Genomic DNA, 21,575 nt, shown 5'->3' on the forward strand with positions numbered 1-21,575 from the left:
TACAGTAGAAAATGGCATATTAAATAATTTAGCACTAAGCACACATCAATAAAAATGCAATCTTAAGTAGGGGGGGCAGCGGTCGCCGATCTTGCCCAGGGCGGCAAAATCCCTAGGGCCGGGCCTGTGAATACTCTACGGAACTCCTGTTGCCCCTAGACTATGACATTGTTGCAAGACATCCGATATAACCAAAAAAACTAGCTTTATTATTAGAAGAGTTAAAAAACTGGAGCTTTTTTGCAGCTTCCTTTTGTGGTCTGGGGCGGTATTCGGAGCCAGGTACAATAGGTAATAACTGGTATCAGATTGAGTTTAAACTAGATTTTAGTGAGATGCGGTTTGACTGGGTTATTTATAAATCAAGAGATTAATATAGGATTACCATGCATTGTGTATATTTATGTAACAAATATGTCACGTAAATATTTGGAATTTGTAATATTTCCTAATATTTATAATGAAATACAAGTTTCTTATTATTTCTAATGCATCTGTCATAAGACACAAGAAAAATCCAAAAACTGCGTCAATCTATAAAATATTCTAAAAATGCATCAATTTCTACGTGGGAGAAACTGCATGACCATTAAGTGTCAGGGCAAACAAGCCCTAGGACCATGACCAAGGGTTCTATGGTTTTTTTTTCATTTATTCCAATATTGTGCTAGGTTTTTCCAGTTTTGTACTCCTAACAATTCCAAGTCTTCTTTTTCCGATTCCATCCATTATCTTCGTGCTCATCCTTTTTTCTTTTTGTGCCAGCTTCAGTATTTATTAATTCTTTGGGGACTCTTCCTTTCTGCATTCTAGCTATGTGTTCTCGCAATCTTAGTCTTTGAACTTTCGCAATGTTTGAAATTTTTTGTTGTCCTTATATTTGCATCATTTCATTATGTGTTCTTCTTTTGCAGATATGCCCATCGTTTAATCCTCCAGATATTTTTATGAGTATAGTTTCAGTTCCACGCTTTTGCTAAAGATCCAGGTCTCGCTAGCATAAAGCACCGTTGGCCGTATATATTCTTATTTTTGCTGTGCTGGATATTTTCTTTGATCTCAACATTTTATTTAGATTTTGATCACTTTTACTACCTTTGACCTTAACTGTTTCCAAAACTGTTGATAATTTTCAAAACTGCACTAACTGTTCATTATTTCCCCTCATCTTTATATATTTTGTCTTCTCCTTACTTACTTCCAGCCCGAACTCTCTAGCTTTCTATCTAATCTTTTAAAAATTTCTTTAAATTATGTTGATCTTCTTATTAGTACAAGGTCATCCGCATGTGCTAAGCATTAATGGCTGTGGTAATAGATTGAACCTTTAGTGTGAATATTGCTTTCCCTTAACTTAAAATTCTTTTCAATATTAGGTTGAAAAATACAGTGGATAGGGGGTCACTTTGTCGTATGCCTTTCATGATATTAAAGCTATCGGAGACATAACCTTCTATCATAACTTTACTTTTGGCTTCATTCAGAAGGGAGTTAATTAATCGTATTAGTTTATCCGAAAAGTCAAAATATTTTAATGTGTCGATTAATTTATGTCTATTTATTGTGTTATATGCTTGTCCAAAATCAATAAAGTATATAATTTAGTGACATATTGAACTCATATTAGCTAGCCAGGATTTTTCGATTGCAAAAATTTGGTCTATTTCTGATCTGTTTGCTCTAAAACCAGATTGGTATTCACCCAGGTTATCTTCAATTTTATAATTAATTCTATTTTTTCTGATCGATACCTATAGCTAGAATTTTATACGATGTGTCCAATAATGCTATAGCTATACCCTTGTAGTTTTTACATCTGTAATATTTCCTTTTTTATGTATTGGAGAAAGCAGGCCTTTTCCGCTGTTTTGGTATTTTCTCTTTGGTCCATATACTTTACGGATCAACCTTGTGATTTCTTCTTCTAGGCTGTGACCACCTTCCTTTAGGAAATCTGCTATGATGTCATTTTCACCGGGTGCTTTATTATTTTTTAAACTCTTTATTGTCTATTATTTCTTCCATTGTTGGTATACCATCATTGCTATTCCAATTTAACGTATCTTCTACTTTTAGTGACTACTCTATTTGAAGGTATTGTTCTTTATCGGTGTTTAATTAACTTTTAAAATATCTGGCTCATCCCCCATATAAACATAATACTTAAATATTTCTTTACTTTTGAATTATGTGATAATCAAGCTGTTTTATCTAATTGGTTTGACGGTTTCAACAAATGGAGCACTAAATTGATGTCTCTCTAGGACCATTTTTCCAGTTTATTAATCAGTGAAACGCTGATTTGATCAGACTCGTTTTATTGAAAGTGAACGTCGCATATTCATAAGAATGCAAAATAAATTGTACAAGTGGCTAGTGGTCTAATAAAATTGTAATAAACAACATACCAAATAGGATGAACAACTACCTATTTAAATATTAAGTGTATGTTTATAGAGAAGTTAAGGATCAGTGTTTAAAACCGACATATTAATTGCTAGAAGCTGTTTTCCGTGATATCACATTTGGTTTTTAATAACATTGAAAAACCTGAAGAAATAGGAAATAACTCTACCCATAAAAGTGTAACAATCAAATTGAAAATTGAATTTAATTGAATAGAATCAAATTATATTAGATCGAATCGTTTGTCTTCAACATGTTTGCTTCGGGCAAAAACTTTTAGCCCCCGCGCCAAGATCAAAACACATTATTGGCAGAACCCGCTTTGGCAGGCAATATTTGTCAATTGCCGCTAGTTATAGATATATGATTTGTAGAGCTCATCACTCATCACTAACCCCTGAAAGACGAGAGTCACCAAGCTTCTTCGCGACAAATCCCAATAATCACCACTCATTTTTATGCAACAAGTCGTTTTGTCTTGTATTTTAAAGAACAGCTGCTGTTCACACGTGACACTGACATCCACATTATGAGTCCCAGTAATTTATTAAAAATATTCTTTAAAATTTATCCAAAAGATAATGGAAAACCACAAAAATCACAAAACGTTTTCGGTCTAAACTGGCCATCTTCCGTGTGAACCTAGAAATTAGTAAACCACTTAATTTTACAGCTTACAGTCCATTCACTTTACAAATTCCCAACTGTAAACAAACGCACGTGGAAGCTAAACAGGGCCGTACTGAGGTGTATCATAAATATTTACTTTTGAAACTAATCCCGTAAGAATTGCTTGAAATTTAATTGTAAACCAGATTTTGTTCTTTTTAAGGGGAAAGGCGCAAAATATCGGCTGTCAAAATTTTTAATGTGTTTTAAATTGTATTAATTTTTTTCGATTCCTGAGAAAACTAATAAGTATTTTTGAAAAATTTACACGCAGAATAAAATATTACCTTATTCGAGGGTCAAGAGTCCCTTAGAATGAATAAAAAGTTTCTTTTTAGTGAAATATTTGCAATTAAAAATCACCCTAAATTTTCTCTTTTATTTTCACCCCTGTAACTTATTAAAATAAACATTATAGAAGTTTTCAGGGACTTTCGGCCCTCAATAATAATGTAATCTTTCATTCTGCCTTTAAATTTTTTAAAAATATTTATTAGTTTTCACAGGACTCGAAAAAAATGAATACATTCAAAACACATTGAACATTGACAGGCGAAATTTTGCGCCTATGCCCTTAAGAAAAATGTGGTAAAATAAAATATTTATTAACTGAGATATACATAACAATGTGAACATTTTCAATAAAGTAGCATCATATTATAAGGTTATGTTATTTATAAGTTATGTTTTTGCTAAGAATGGTTTTTCTTCGATAAAATATTTACTTTTTGGAATATTTGCAAAAAACCGTCTAAAAACCATCCATCCATTTCCGGGCTTATTTTGAACGTGTATTTTTTGCCAGGACCAAAGCACACATCGGCACAGTATTACCTTTTTCTTTGACATATTAGCTAGGTATATGTATGCCAAATTTCATGTCACGACTATAAAACATAAAAAACTATAAAACACGACCAGTCTTAATTAATAACTCAACAATAACTACTGTAAAGTACAATAACATAACACAAAATAATATTAGAGACATTTTGCACCTCTTATTTTGCAATTCCGTTATGGTTATCGTTATACTACGTCTGCGCAGTAGCGAATATATGATCCGTTATTGTTATTAAACATAAGGGATTCCGTAATTTACGGAGGTTTAACGTAGTGCTTATCGTTATCGTTATAGTAATGGTTAAATTGCTTTGTTGCCAGAATGTAAAAAAATCAGTAAAATTACATTTACATAGATTCTAATTTTGATGTCCTATAAATTAAAATATCAAAAACTGTTCAAGTATATGCTTAAATTTACAAAAGCAAAAAGAAATAAGTAGAAATCGCAATATTTAAATGTAATAAATGAACCTACTATTTTTTAATTTTTAGTCCTTCATAAAATATATATACAATATGGCATTCTTGCTTTTTACCATATCCCTACCTAACCCAACATTTTAAGTTAGTTTTGATGTCTTGTTTATGTTCATCTAGTGGATAATTTTTATTTTATACAGCCTCTGTTGATACCTTTTTATATTTTTAAATTTAATATGGATGTTAACAGTAGTAAAGTACCTGCTAAATGTAAATAATGACATATTTTACTGACAGATTTTACTCCAGAAGAACCCAATCAACAACCTGTTGACATCAATAGTACTCAAACACAAGAACATTCAAAAATTTTAGGTAAGTTTGTATAAACATTTGATAATAGTGTTGTTTTTAAAGTTACAGAAAATATTTTAATGAAAGAAAAGTTAATTTCTGTCACCTCTATTCAATGAAAATCCAATTTTTTTTAACATATACCATTGTTTGTAAATATTTTTTATAGTATTTTGTTGTAGGACCTAAAAAAACGAAGAAAAGAAAAATACATGTTCAAAGACAAGGGATCAATTATCTCGAAAAATATGATCAACAACAAAAAGTGCTTAAAGAAATAGAGAATAAATTGGAAGAAAGAAGAATTGCACTGGAAGAAAGGAAATGTGCCCTGGAAGAAAGAAGACTTGTTATACAGGAAACAAAGTTGGAGTTGGACATTGAGAAAGAAAAAAATAAATTAACTTTAGACAAGGAAAAACAAATGTTAGAAATTGAAGAAAAAAAATGTTTACTTGATAGCATCAAAAAACAAAATGATCTCTTGACAGTCCTTATAACTAAAATGATAAATTAATGTCATTTTCTTAGCTATTTCAAATATATATTATCTTACATATGAAACCCCACATAGTGCCCGATAGTTAAGTCATCATCATCATCATTATCTTTGCCTTTATCCCTATATGGGGTAGGCTTCTCTAATTACCTTTCTCCATAAGATTCTGTCATTAGACATATCAATATTAATTCCATTTACCAGCATATCTTGTCTAACCATCTACAACCACATCTTTTTTGGTCTTCATCTTCTTCCCAGGATCTGCAGTTCAGTGATTCTCTGTATTGGATGGTCAACACTTCGACGCTGAACGTGCCCTAACCATCTTAAACTATGCTCTCTCATTTTGGCATCAATTGGTGCCACACCCACACTTCCTCTTATATACCTATTTTTAATTATATCTTTTCTTGTCACTCCACTCATCCATCTAAGCATCCTCATTTCAGCTACATGCATTCGTTGTTCTTCCTTCTTTTTAATTGCCCAACATTCAGTCCCGTACATCATAGCCGGTCTTATTGCAGTTTTATAGAATTTTACTTTAAGTTTCATCGGAAACATCTATCACACAACATGCTACTTGCTTCCTTCCATTTCATCCATCCTGCCCGAACTCTACTAACCGCATCTTCCTATAATTCCCCATTACTTTGTAGTACTGACCCTAGATATTTAAAATCAGACTGAATTTATCAGTCTCTCCTACACCTATCCTAACACTAGTCGTTACTCCATCATACATATCTCTCTTACAATCTTTACATACTCACCAGGAACTCCTTTCTTATTAAGTGCCCACCACAGAACCTCTCGGGGAACCCTATCATATACTTTCTCAAGATCAATAAATACCATGTGAGCATTTGTTTCGATATTTCACTAATTTTCTTGATATTCCCATTTCTAACATTGGTAGCCATAGTTTGCTTCTTTTTATGGAATTATATGCTTGCTGGAAATCTACGAAAATTTGGTGTACATCTTGAGTGAATTCCCAGTTTTTTTTTATAATATTTGTCTGATTGTAAATATTTGATCTATCGTTGACCTTCCAGAACGAAAGCCACATTGGTAGTCGCCTAGAATATCTTCCGAACACAGAGTGAGTCTCTTTAGCAAGATAATTGATAGAATTTTATATGCTGTGCTAATAAGCGATATGCCTCTATAGTTTCAAAATTGTTCTTTATTTCCTGTCTTATGTATGGGTATTATAACGCTTCCATTCCATACCCATGCATTTTCTGTTGTTCCCATACTCTCTGACATGACATTATTCAAAGAGAGAGTATGTTTTTGATTTTTCCTTGCATAAGTTCAAACTGATTTTCAGATATTTCAGTTTCTTCCCATATTCTTTTATCACTCACTCTCCCATATTTTCATAGTATGGCTAAGTAGTTTAATGGCCCTGTAATTTGTACATTGCTGGATGTCTCCTTTATTTTTGTATACTGGTACTAAGGTACTGCATCTCCACTCATCTGGCATTTGTCCCTCTTCCATAATTATCAGTGCCTGATAGTTAAGTATTCCTATTAAGGTGTTACCTAGGTCTGGTGGTTAAAAAAAGTGACTTTTTAAAAAAATTATATCTTGAAAACTAAAAATTGCATTTATTTATAATTGGAACATGTAAAAGTACAGTACTTAAGGTACTCTCAAAAAAAATTTCAGCCAAAATATTCATTTTTGTAGAGTTGACTGCAATTTTTCGACAACAGCCCTTTTTTTGCGGTGGGCAGCATAACTAAGTCCAGTCTCATCTGAAATCAAAAAGTTTCTTGTAAGCAGTTTATACCTCTGGCTAGTGATTGAACGAAGGAATTTAAAAAGAAATGAAATTACAAGATTTTACATAAGTTTAAACACATTTTCGACCCCAATATTTCTCATTTTTTCAAAAATGACCATTTTTAAACAAGTTTTTTTTTTCATAAAACAAAAACGACTTCACCTAATAAAAATTCCTTTGTTCATTCACTAGTCAGAGGTATAAACTGCAAGAAAATTTTTGATTTCAGATGAGACTGGACTTAGTTATGCTGCCCACCGCAAAAAACGGGCTGTTGTCGAAAAATTGCAGTCAACTCTACAAAAATGTACATTTTTGGATGAAAATTTTTTTTGAGAGTACCTTAAGTACTATACTATTACACGTTACAATTATAAATAAAAATAATTTTTAGTTTTTGAGATGTAATTTTTTTAAAAAGTCACTTTTTTTACCCGCAAGACCTATGTAACCCCTTAATTTAAATACCATCTTATGATACAATGTTTTTTTTTGTTAATCAAAAGTTCTAGTTCCTAAGACTTTACTTTGTTTTTGTTAGTGTTAAATAGATAAAATAAATAATACACAAGTCCATGTAAATAAACATTTATTAAAACTAACATATTATAGGTTTAAATACTCCTCTAATGATACTGGTTCAATATTAAAAAATTGTGCTGTTTCACTTCCATATAAAATTGTATGACAGTTACATAAAAGAACAGCTGTTTTAAACATTAACTCAACTTCCTGCAATAATAGTTTTTGATTTTTCTTGAAATCTAAAAATGCAAACTGAGAAATAATTTTCTGGAATCCCCATTCAACTGCTTGTCGAGTTACACTCATACTTAAATTAAAGTTCTGTTGTTGCTCAGTGATTCCTCGGCCAGGGTAAGGGCACAAGAGTAGCTCTCGGATTCCATATGCTTGATCTCCATAAATGACATATATACAATCTGGAAATGTACATTTTCGTTCCAACTGAGTGTACAACCCACTTTGTCCAAAAATAAATGCATCATGCCTACGCCCTGAATATGCCCCCAGAAGACTTACAATAATTCCATCAGGACAAATAAGAGACTGATATTTTAAGCAATGGACTCGTTTGTGTCCAGAATACTATTCTTCTTGTAACTCTGTTGGCCTACATATTGGCCTAGCTGTGCCATCAATAAATCCCCAACAATTTTGTACTGCAGCTCCCTTTGCTGCAATTGACTACAAATATATAAAAAGCTGAAATATTTTACTAGAATACAAATTAAGTTTACTTACATTAGAATAGGCACTTAGTTTTTCCCTGTTTAACCATGGCAAGTTTCCCAAATCTCTTAACAGATAACCATGATTCCTGTAAATATGGTTATTAACATAATTACTAATTTCAGATATTGATGTAGCGGACCTTCGGAAAAGTTGTTCCAAATCGCAAAGCCTACTTGGATATGCTAATCTTCTTAGTAAAATACATAGTCCTTCGAGTCCTATAAATAGTATAAAAATCTTACTTAATATAGAATACAGATGAGTAAGCAACAAACTTGCATACATACCTCCAGATGAATGTCTAGACCTTGTCTTTATTTGTTCAGGAATTCCCAATGCCACTGCCAATCTTATAAGATCTTCTCTTTGAAACCTGAAGTTGAGCTTTACATATTTGTCTTCCATATTGTCTAAATCAAACTGTAAAACTGGATCTTGAATGGGATTTACTACTGGATTTACAAATATATCATTTAAAATTATTCCCCTTACTAAATTGTGGTCAATACCATTTCGCCCTCGACCCCTCCTGATAACGTTATCTAATGCATCTTCCATTGTACCCTGATTGTACTAAAATTTCTATTTTGATATTCAAAAATTAAAATAACGTTGTGAAGTGAGGTTATGTTTAAATAACATGACACGAAAAACCTATTTGACAGGCTGCAAAAACTCTTCTTTTTAACGTTGCCGTAATCGTTATGCTTAATAAAGTTAACCATAGCGGAGCCAAAATCAGCGGTTATTTTAAGAGGTGCAAAATCTCTCTATTATCTTAAAAACCAACACGCTAAAAAATACAATTTGAATTTGCAGATGCAGACTGACAAGTTAGGACCTGTAAAATGAGAAACCGCCTCGTTTAGGGCGATAAATTATATTTAATAGCTTCTTGACGAATGAGTGGACGAATCGTTAACACGTGCGTTTGTTTATATTGGGAATTTGCTATGTGAATGTGGTGTAATTACATTGTTAACATAATTGTATAACATTAGAAATGTGTTTTGTTATTTAGTGAGAAAACTAATAATTCTTTTTGAAAAATTTAAATGCGGAATGAAATATTGCATTATTTTCGAGGACCGAAAGTCCCTGAAAACTTCTATAATGTTTATTTTAATAAGTTACAGGGGTGAAAAAAAAATTTTGTGTAATTTTTAAATTCAAATATCTCATTCAAAAGAAACTTATTGGTTATTCTAAGGGATTTTCATTCTAAGGGATAGATATCCTATAAAATATTATTTAGCTAAGGTAGAAAGATATATTTTTTATTTTTTATATAAGTATCTTAACTCAAAACTCTTTCAAATACTTATATAATAATGGCTTATTGCATGTAGTGAAGCTCCAGAATATTTATTACTAGAAGTTGTTAACAAATTTGTATATCTTGGAGTCACTCTAACCACAACATCACTTTTTAAAGCAATGGCCGATACAACAGTGGAAAGAGCAAAACACGCAATTGGTAACGTGATAGGTTTAATGGCTAAAACCAAAATGAATTCTTGGACATCTCGTGTGCAACTTTTCGATTCGCTAGTTCAAAGCCTTGTTATGAACTGTGTGCCCGTTTGGGGAATGAGATATGCTGACCAGTTAGAAAGAATACCAATAACTTTCTTTAAAAAACTTTTACATCTCAGTATCAATACACCTGATTATGCTGTTAGGTTGGAGACAGGAAGAGTAAAAATTTCTTTTACTATTTTCAAGCTAACTTTAAATTGGCTCATCAAGCTATCGCAAATGCATGATTTAAGACTTCCTCTTATTTGTTTTCTGCGTCAGCTTCAAATTTCTTCAGCAAATAATTCAATAAATACGAACAGATACAACTGGGTCTCACAGCTTAAGCAATATTTTCAAATATTAGATTATGAATTTTCTTGAGATGAAAACATCTCTAATTGGCTATTAAAAAACAAGAAAAGCATGTTAAAAAAGTATATGGATATGCTTCATCAAGAAGACATTCATGCAGTTTCCATGTCAACATTCTCAACTATTTACAAACATTTATCCGTAGATACCTCAGTACAGAAATATCTGGAATTTTAAATTCCCATAAAATATATTCGTGCCATGGCGCAACTTCGAACATCTAATCGCCATGTGTTAAAATTTACCTATAATGGTATAACATATCATTATATAGACAATGCTACTGTTTTATCTACGTTAAACGAGAGTAAATTAGAGTCAGACCAGGTTTTTATTGTAAGTAGATCAGAAGTTATAGTAGCATGAAGAGTTGCAATATTTGAGTTGCTCCAAGTGATACTGGTATCATCAGCAAAAAGAAAGACTTTTCCATCGATTTTTAAACTAGTGATGTCATTAATAAAGATAAGGAAAAGTAGAGGACCCAATACTGAACCTTGAGGTACTCCACATACAATGTTTTTGAGACTAGAGTCTGTATCATTTGCTCTAACCAGTTGTTTCCTATCATCCAAGTAAGATTGGAACCAATCTAACCAAGTAAGATTGGAACCAATCTAAAGATATACCTCGAATTCCGTAGAAATTTAGTTTTCTTATCAAAATGTTGTGATTTACACAATCAAAAGCTTTGGCGTAGTCACAAAAAACGGTGGCAGTGTGAAGATTATTGTTCAGTGCTTGATAAACCTCATGTAGTACAGAAAAGATGGCATCAGTGGTGCATTTATTATTTAAAAAGCCGAACTGATTTTGTGATAAAATGTTGTTTTCAACTAGAAAGGACATAAGTCGGGCTTTTATGAGTCTCTCAATAATTTTGGAGAGTACCGGTAGTAGCGCAATAGGTCTATAATTGCAGGTATTAGATATTTCACCACTCTTATGAAAAGGAATAATGATGGCTGTCTTCAGGCACTCTGGAAGTTTACCTTTCTCAAAGGAATCATTAATTAGTGAGATGAGGACTTCTAACACATTTTCTGGGAGATTAGAAAACATTTTTATCGATAGACCATCCGTACTACAGGAGGATTTGCTTTTGATACTATTGATTGTTTGGATCAGTTCAGATTTATCGACTGGTTTTATAAAGAATGAATTCGAGACCTTTCTTGAATTAGGGAGATAAGCAATGGGATCTTGTTGTGGCAAAATAGTTGATGTAATATTTTTACTCACATTAACAAAGTATTCATATAGATTTTCAGGGTCTGGAAGGGAAATTGTTTTAGCAGTGTGGGTTTTATTTCGAAGATCGTTTATTATGGACCAAGTTTCTTTTGCAACACTTTTTGAGCTTCCCAAACGGTTATGGTAGTAGTCTTTTTTAGCTGATTTTATAAGTTTAAGATAGGTTGCCCTGTACTTGGTGATATATTCAGTGATAGAGACGTTGGTAGTAAATTTTCTGATATAGAGAAGAGAACGCATATTCTTGGAAGATATTCGGATACCTTTAGTAGTCCAGGGTTTGCGATGTTTTGGCTTAACTGCAATTAAAGGAAATGCTTTATTGAAGATACAGACAAGCTTATCCAAAAATGCACTGAAATTATTATCCACGTCCATAGCAGGAATGCGCCACTCAGAGGTTAAGCATAAATTTTGGAAAATCTACTCTGAATCCAACAACGCTAGCCTCTCTAGAGATGGGTCAAACTGATAGTTACATTTTTTTAGAAAATTTCCACCCTCAGAAGAGAAAAAAGTGCAAATAATAAAATGAAATCCAGGTGACTTTTTAGGATTTATTTAGGCTAAATTCTGAATGATTCGATTCCTTCCTTTTTCTTTTCAGAAACAAAAATTTATCTTCCATAAAATAATTACATTATTAAATAACTGGCAAGTACGCTTTCTTCACTGAGCCTTAAATATTTATTTCATCGCATTAAATCTGAAACCTACAGGTTTTCGTTATACATTTTATTGATGTGACTATTTATGCAAACTGACACCCGCTCGTGAGCTTAGCAAAAATACTACGTAAATAATTACGACTGTCTAATTATCATTAATAAAAAGAAGACGAGCAATGAGTCGAGCGAAGCGAAGAAAATAACTAAATCGCGGCTCCGTAATTATCAGTCATTAGTTATGAGCAATTTCATTTTTAAAAAAGATAATCTTTACTATGGTATAATAAGAGGGGATGGATACTATCCACCGTTGAAGGGCGACTCGAAAAATGAAAAGGATATTTTGAAAACGTACTGCCCACAAGCCTGAACGTTGAAATATGACGTTGAATAATGTAACAATCCATTTCTTGCCCGTCAATAGAACTTCACTTATTCCACTGATGAATTCAACTTTTGAATTCTGATTTTAAGAGAAATTATAAAAAAAAATTTCATTCTTAAAAAAGTAATCCTTACTATATGGTATAATAAGAGGGGATGTCTGCTAACCACTCGAAACAAAAGGTTAACAAGGGCAACTCGAAAAAAAAATGTTTTGCCAAGTGCTACAATCTGGTCACTGACCAATGAGTAACTTTTAATCTATCCTAACTTACTAACTACTTAATATCTAAGAGTCGCCCTTTGATGTCTTCTTAGTTGATGTTATTATCACTGGGGCCCTTTTTGCTTGCGCACTATCACACAAAGCCCTGCTTTTTCATTTTATCACACACTACAGCAACACGTTGCTTGCAAACTATTCGCGCAATGCTCCTCTTTTAACTTTGTCACACACTACACCAACTCATGAGGTTTGGTCCTCTTCAGTGGTTTCTTCTGATTTGAGTTATCCAGGAGCTGGATGGCCTCAATATTTCCGTGGAGAAGAAGTATTTTTCGTAACTTTCTGCGTGCTTTCGGATTTTCTTGTGGATGGACTCCATTCGTAGATCCTTGTGGAGGTCGTCATTACGAATGTGCCAGGGTGCGTTAACTATGCCTCTGCCTCTTTATTTTTGTTGTGAAAAGTTTGTATTATTTCCAAGTTAGTCTTTTTTGTACACTCCCATAGTTGGATCACATGCGTCCATACTGGTTTTATAACTTGTTTGTAAATTATTATCTTGTTGTACGTTGACAACACTGAGTATCTTCCCGGGAGATAACCACCTTTTTTTCACCTTTTTTTTTTCTTTACATGTGCTTTCCAGCGAAGCGTCGTTTCTAGCGTTAAGCCCAGGTATTTAGCTGAGTTGACATAAGGAATGTCTTGTCCATTAATTGTTATTGGTGCGTAAAGCATTTTTTATTAGTGGCATCAACATGTACTGGTTTACTTTCATTCAATGTACCAAATCTTCCACGTCTTAGTCCATTTTTGGAATTTGTTCATCGCATTTTGTAGTTTATTGGCTGTTTCTACGTTATCTTTACCCACTGCTAAGATAACAGTATCGTCGGCAAAGGTAGCTAAACATTAGTTATCGAATTCTGATAGATTATATATAAAAGGAGATATATATATATATATATATATATATATATATATATATATATATATATATATATATATATATATATAAATATATATATATATATATATATATATATATATATATATATCCAATAAATAAAGAGGACTCGAATTGATTGGGAGTAGTGTTGCCCAAATGCAAGACCAAGACGAGACTTAGACAGTCTTGGTCTTGCGCCAGTACACCTAGTCTTCTTGGTCTTGGTCTTGGTATTGCGCTCCCGGTCTTGGTCTTTGTCTTGGTCTTGCAGCAAGAGTCTTGCAAGTCTCGCAGTTGGCTATTAGCCTATTGCATATATTTGAACAAAGTAACAGAGAGGTACATTTTAAGGTGGAATATCATAGCCATAGTAAAGACCAGCCAAATTAATAAATATCTACACCAGCGGTCTTCAATCTGTGGTGCATGTACCACTGGTGGTACATATTATTTGCGATGGTACACAAATCGCAAAAACAGCCAAAATCAGCCACAATTATTATAGTTAATTAGATTACCTAGCTATTTCAGTTAGGTGGTAACCAAAATAATAAAAAGTATTTTTTGGTACATGACTCAAAAAGATTGAGAATTACTGATCTAGACAATTGAAACTAGGTGGGATTTGAACCCACGATCTAAGTGATCTGTGCCTATGTTCTAACTAACTAAAGATTATTAGAAACTTATGTATTTTATTATCCAATATAAGCGAATGAATAAAAAATATAATGTTAAGAAAATATGAGGCTATCGTTTTAATTTCAGTATTTTATAAATGCTAGAATATTCCACAAAGTAATGCTAGCTCTGAGAGATCTAGAGTACACCTGGTGTACAACGACAATAATTTGATTTGTCTAGCAACAATACAATATTATTACAGCGATATTTATAAAAATAAGACAACATATTAAAAAAATCACTTAAATCGGAAAACAGGTTTAGGAAATTCGCAACATTAACAATGACCCGTTTATAAGGTGGTACGTAATTTTTTTGGAGAAGTGTATATTATCGTTATTAAATAATATTTCGGTATTTTAGGGTATCTTAAATATTATACGCGCTGTTTCGGCAAATTTTGTTTAACCGAGTGACCTCATAGCACAATCAGCAAAAACAATAATATAACAATAATAGTCTGACTATTCTATATACCGATAATAAGATTTGTGTGTTTAAATTCCTAGAAAACTACTAATGAAAAAAATTAATTACTTATTAGGTATATTTTTTATCAGCTAACTTTAAAAAGTTTGAATACGATATTCGATATTACTATCGGCGTCGCAAAGCAAGAATGTTATGTTATGATTAGAAGGCGACTATTCTCATAGCCCGGACGCATATTTACAGATGCTTGCGTGTGTAGACACCAGGGTGTTGAAATCAGTTAGGGTTTGGAGAAACGGTACATTTACAGATGCTAGCGCGTGATGACACCACGGTGTTGAAACCAGTTAGGGTTTGAAAAAACAGTACGTTTACAGACGCTAGCGTGTGTTGACACTAGGGTGTTAAAATCAGTTAGGGTTTGGAAAAACAGTACATTTACAAATACTAACAGATTTGGACACCAGAGTGTTGAAACCAGCTAGCTTTTTTAGTGCTTATACATGCATAGATGCTAACGGCTATTGATTTTGATTTTATATACCTACTGTTGTGGAAAAATATTTAAGTGATTTAGGTATTAATGAATAATTAAACGTTGTTGGGATATAAACAATAATACAGAGAGAGTGTGTAATTTGGAATAAATTCAATATCTCAAATACTAATTGTTTTTTTGAAAAATGCTCAGACCCGTCGATTAGTATTTCAAATTGTCCTTTTTGATATACAATAATAATGTATACAGGGTGTCCCAATTTAGATGACGTCATCGTTGATTTTCTTAAATGGCAACACTGTCATTTTGATATCTATTTTGATAGGGTGTAAAAAGTTATACACAACTGCAAAATTTCAAATTTTCATTCCCTACCATTAACAAGATAATAAAAAATAACAAAGTTATGAAAAGCAATAAGTAATCAAATAATAATTGAATTTAATTATTTCAATTAAGCAAATGCTCATAACGTTGCCCATTGACAATTTGACAATAAATTGAGGGCAACATTATGAGTATTTGCTTAATTGAAATACATAATTATTAAATTCAATTATTATTTGATTACTTGTTTTTCATAACTTTATTTTTTATTATCTTGTAAACGGTAGGGAATAAAAATTTGAAATTCGGCAGTTGTGTATATCTTTACACACCCTATCAAAATAGCTATCAAAATGACAGTATTGCCATTTAAGAAAATCAATTATGACGTCATATCTCTAAATTGGGACGCCCTGTATACATTATTATTATTATATGTCAAAAATGACAATTTAAAATACTAATCGATGGGTTTGAACATTTTTCAAAAAACAATTAGTATTTTAATTATTGAATTTATTCCAAATTACAGACATAACTTTGTTATTTTCTATTATCTTTTAAATGGTAGAGAATAAAAATTTGATATTTTGCAGTTGTGTATAACTTTACACACTCTATCAAAATTGCTATCAAAATGACAGTGTTGATATTTAAGAAAATCAACGATGACGTCATATCTCTAAATTGGGACACCCTGTATACATTATTATTGTATGTCAAAAAGGACAATTTGAAATACTAATCAACGGGTCTGAGCATTTTTCAAAAAACAATTAGTATTTGAGATATTGAATTTATTCCAAATTACATACTCTCTCTGTATATTAACACAAAAAAACAACATAAAAAATAATGTTGTTCTGAAGCTATGTGCTTGTGGCATTTTTATAATTAACTATTTAGATGGGAAATAAGCCACAATTAAATTAAAAAAAATAATTTTATTAACGTTTCGACTCCAAAATCCGATATCGTTGTCAAAATACAAAATACTGCTAAATTAAACAAAAATGTTGTTGCTTAGTAAAAAATTCTTCTAATAATTTGTTTAATCTGACTCATTTATATTGGCAATTCAGACATAATATATTATTATACATTTTAAAGTATTTTTTTACTAAGCAACAACATTTTTGTTTAATTTAGTAGTATGTATTTTGTATTTTGACAACGACACCCGATTTGGACGTCGAAACGTTAATAAAATTATTTTTTTCAGTTTAATTGTGGCTTGTTTCCCATCTAAATAGTTAAATTATAAAAATTCCACAAGCAAATAGCTTCAGAGCAACATTATTTTTTATGTTGTTCTTTTGTGTTAATATATTATTGTTTATATCCCAACAAGTTTAATTATTTACTAATACCTAAATCACTTAAATATTTTTCCACAGCAGTAGGTATATAAAATCAAAGTCAATAGCCGTTAGCATTTATGCATGTATATTAATTACTAAAAAATCTAGCTGGATTCAACACTCTGGTGTCCAAATCTGCTAGTATTTGTAACTGTACTGTTTTTCCAAACCCTAACTGATTTCAACACCCTAGTGTCAACACACGCTAGCGTCTGTAAACGTACTGTTTTTCCAAACCCTAACTGATTTCAACACCGTGGTGTCAACACGCGCTAGCATGTGTAAATGTACTGTTTTTCCAAACCCTAACTGATTTCAACACCCTGGTGTCTACACACGCAAGCATCTGTAAATATGCAGCCCGGACAATTGATTTCAGAGAAGTCATCTGCTGGGAAGGAATGTACAAAATATTTTATTTTTACATTGTAATAATGGCCTCTGATTACGTGTCAAATATGTGAAGTGTTCTTTAAATGAATATTTTGATTCGCTATGTATGTTTATGGTATTGTTCGTAATGCGCATAAGTCCAATTTTCAAAATTTTTGTTACAAATTTTTTTGTTACTCATAGAGTATCTAAGAATATAGTCGAACTAATATACTCCCTAAAACGACCCTCAGTTTTAACTGCAAGACGCAAGAGTCTCGCAGGCTTAGTCTTGTTCTTGCTCAAGTCTTGCACGGTAAGTCTTGGTCTTGGTCTTGCTAAAATTAGGCGGTCTTGGTCTTGGTCTTGCGAAAACGCAAGAACAAGACCAACACTGCAAGACCAAGACCGATTTTGGGCAACACTAATTGGGAGAATCAGTTAGGTTTGGGGTTGCCTGAGAGTGCCACTTCTGGGAAAATATACTGGTTACCGTCATCAACTAAATAAGATACGTATTAATAGATGTAATATCTCACAACCAATAAAGTAGTGATGAATAAATACGTGTCTATCCAGTATTAACTAACCCCATCCAACAGGAACCCACACTAATTTCCTTTGTGCTCTTCTAAAAATGTTTTTCTTTTTTACAAAAGTGACAGCTGACATGATGGGACTCGAACATAGGAAAATATGTTATTTTGGAAGATGCTAAATTAATTTTCTTTGAAATAGATCTTATTGCAGAACAATCTGAGGCTAGTTTATTACTTAACAAATCGATATGAATGGACCGTTTGAGGTTACTGTCGAAAAAATACCAAGAAATTTTACAAAATCAACGGTACTGATCTGGCTGTTATTAAGAAGCAAGGTTGAAGAGTTCCTTTATAGGATACTGCTACCGTCTCATCCACGTTAAAAGAGAGCAAATTAGAGTCGGACCAGGTTTTTATTGTAAGTAGATCAGAAGTTATAGTTGCATTAAGAGTTGCAATATTTGATTTGCTCCAAGTGATAATGGTATCATTAGCAAAAAGAAAAAATTTCCATCGATTTTTTAAATTAGTGATGTCATTAATAAAGATAAGGAAAAGTAGAGGACCCAATACTGAACCTAGAGACACCCCACATGAAGGATTCACTCTTTGTCGTGTTCTATTTTCTGTTCGTCTATTTTTATCCAATTTTATTCCACTAAATTATTAATTTTAAAGGTTTGAACATAATTTTCCCACTTCATTTGACCACAAAGTATGTTTTACACGAAATAATCTCTTGGAAAACGTATGTTTAATGTTTATGTTTATATCGTTAGTAGATTATTTCATAGAATGCTTAAAGTGTTTGTAATGTATGTACGTGAAACTATTCGCCTAACAACAATTTTGTCATCATTACGTTAAATACGAAATGCGTGATACGTCCTTATAAGGGGCCTATCGGAATTATATTGAAAGTGATTCTCTTTATTCTCGGTACATTTTTTTGAATAATAGCGATATGGTTTGCCTTTTCGCGGGAAGCGATTTACAAAGAGAAATATACTTGCATAAGAGAATTGTACAGTTCGGTGATACTGGAATAAATGTATTTATAGTACATATGTATGAGTATTGCTGCTTTAATTTTAAGACATTATTCTACAAACTATTTTCTTATGGGTTTTTAATACAATTTACTATTTTTCTTGGGAATAAGCCACAATTTTACTTTTAAATAAGTTTATTTGACATTTCTATTTCCGATTCGGAAATTGTTGTGAAAATACAATGCATTAATAACAATTCACACATACACATTTTAAAGTAGAAGACTTTAAAATGATATTGTCAATACTTTTGAGTTTCGTTCTTGGGACGACTTTGTTGGAAAATGTTCGTTTACATGAAATCAACTTTAACTTAAGAATAGGCGTCAGAAAAATCATAGCATGTGATTTATCTTTAAAAAGATAACTACATGCAATGATGGCAGTAAAATTCTCCTGTTAGGTGATCCCATAGTAAATCACGAGGAAACAAACAGAATAAAAACCTCATGATACTATCCTGACATGGTAAGTTTTTTATCTTATATTTAGTTTACTCTCATTTCATCTTTAGCAGAAGAAGAAGACGAAAAAGTGATCCCATAGTAAATCACGAGGAAAAAACAGAATAACCTCATGATACTATCCAGACATGGTAGGTTATGGTTAGAAACATAAATGATGTATCCTCGATATGTTGTTCTTATTAATAGTGGTATTTTCTTTCTATTTATTTCCTCTTTTAATATGGGTAACCAGATCCTACAGCATTCTGCCGAGGAATTTGCAGCTTCTTTAATTTTTCTCTTTTTACCATCTGTTTATTACCAGAGAACGGCAGTTGTCGCCAGTGGCGCACATCCACACTCCCCTACACGCGACACTATATATACACGAAATTTTCGATTTTCTAAATCTGACTGAATTGAAAATTGGGCCAACTCCCTTCTTAATTTTCAGCAAAAGACTCAGCCATTCATATGTGTCAACCAATCATTTTGGTCCACGGGTGTGGATTTTACGGCCCTTCCTATTTAGGGTCTGTTTTTCGTTCTCGTCCCCAAAACTCCCAAAAACTTCGAAAATTTTTCTCCGACCTTTGCGGCTTTTGATAGTACTGATCATTACTTTTCTAACTCATGTCTAATTTTGAAAATCGGTTATACCATTCAAAAGTTACCGAGCTCACCGAAATATTACCGAAAGTTACCGAAATATGACTCAATTTTTATTTAAAACAGGGAAAATGTTTGTCGATATGTATGTATGTAAGTATGTAAAAAAGTTAAACCGATCTAAAAAAATTTTCTGTGTTTGAAGAGAGGGTCAGGGCCGATTCAGAACCGATGTAGTTTGTGACTTTTGACCACCCATAAGCCAGTTATAGGACTTGGTAGGTACAAAACGGCATATTTTTTGGGGGTAGTAATATATATGGGGGTAATATATCTTCGGTTCAAGAAAAGACAGGAGAACCGCAAATACACCAAATCAACAGTATTGAGTTAAGCCTTCAAATGGTGTCTAAGCCGCCAGGATCAGACATACACACGGCTCAGTATAGCCAAAAAACTGAAAAACTAAACTTTGAAAATTTTGGTTTTTCGACAATTAAAGTGGAACCTCGTTAACTCGGATTAATCGGGACCGCGGCCGATCCGGGTTATCGAAAATCTGGGTTAGCCGGAGAAAATGGTAAAAATTAATAAAATACGGTATACATACTTGCAGATAAATTCCGTTATAATTGAAATAACATGAAATATATATGCACAGTACACATCTAAATTACGTATCAATTACGCCTTTATCAATTCTACCTAATGCTTCTAGTTTCTTTTCCATTGTCACTACATTTTTAAGTTTTGTTGCCATTATGTAGACGCGAAACGGAAGCGAACAATACGACTGTACTACACACAATACGGTCTCAATCGCAACGATGTTATGTTATTTCATAACAGTGAAGACTAGACCATTGTTAAAAAAAATAATTTTTTAATAGACTTTTTTAAACAATGCTAAGACAGTTTGAAATAAATAAAGGATACTACAGGTGCCCATTGTTTCCGATAACACGACAATGAACGTCGTGTGCCATGAGTCATCTTTACTATCGTATATGTAGTTCAAATTACACAAACACCCATTATCTCTCAAATATTATATTACATACATTTTTATTGTTGAAATGTTTGTCTGATAAAAATCGGTCCGGGTTAGTCGGACTTCCGGGTTATCGGGGGCCGACTTATCGGGGTTCCACTATACTCAAAATTTCAACATACGAATTGCGCCAATAACTGAGCGTTTGTAGAAGGACTCTAGGCGAATCTAACGGTGTATACCTCATATCCGGGAAAATTCAAATTTTTAAGTTATAGGCTTCATAAGTACGATCAAATCTATATATATTTTTTATGGGAAAAACGGTTTTTCAAGCTCAATAATTCCTGTAATAGCTTCAGTTATCATACTTGACCTTAGATTCATCAGATACTACTAGTCAATACGTTTCAAACTCATGTTTAGTGATCAAAATTGGTTAAGCCGTTTAGAAGTTATTAAGCTACAAAAGTATAATCCAATTAACGATTATTCCCTAATGGTTTATGTAGTTGTAGTGGTTACGACGCTAAATTTGATCTGGCAACGGGCAATTCGAGTTCATTTACCGGCCATTTCAATATTTTTTTTCAATCTAATTCGAATAGAAAAAAATCCAGTGTACATTCGATGGCCA

At 32.4% G+C, this 21,575-nt stretch overlaps 1 protein-coding gene and 1 long non-coding RNA gene across 3 annotated transcripts; one reads left to right on the plus strand and one right to left on the minus strand.

Annotated features, from left to right (window-relative positions):
* Positions 1-4,055: 4,055 nt before the first annotated feature.
* Positions 4,056-7,581, plus strand: LOC126886723 (uncharacterized). Its single transcript, XR_007698756.1, has 2 exons — positions 4,056-4,716; positions 4,878-7,581. It is a non-coding gene; the product is annotated as an uncharacterized LOC126886723 (long non-coding RNA).
* On the minus strand, positions 7,568-9,028 carry LOC126886722 (uncharacterized). Of its 2 annotated transcripts, XM_050653733.1 has the most exons (4): positions 8,537-9,028; positions 8,389-8,467; positions 8,259-8,334; positions 7,568-8,201 (listed from the first exon to the last, which is right to left on the minus strand). In XM_050653733.1, exons 1-4 carry the CDS (start codon positions 8,805-8,807, stop codon positions 8,103-8,105), a joined length of 525 nt encoding a protein of 174 aa, XP_050509690.1. In that variant the 5' UTR covers positions 8,808-9,028; the 3' UTR covers positions 7,568-8,102. The 2 variants fall into 2 exon arrangements, with proteins under 2 accessions (XP_050509690.1, XP_050509689.1); XM_050653732.1 differs by having other exon boundaries at positions 8,259-8,467; positions 8,537-9,024.
* Positions 9,029-21,575: the final 12,547 nt, after the last annotated feature.

Source organism: Diabrotica virgifera, chromosome 6, assembly GCF_917563875.1.
Source record: "Diabrotica virgifera virgifera chromosome 6, PGI_DIABVI_V3a".
In the NCBI taxonomy this organism is placed as follows: Eukaryota; Metazoa; Arthropoda; class Insecta; order Coleoptera; family Chrysomelidae; genus Diabrotica; species Diabrotica virgifera.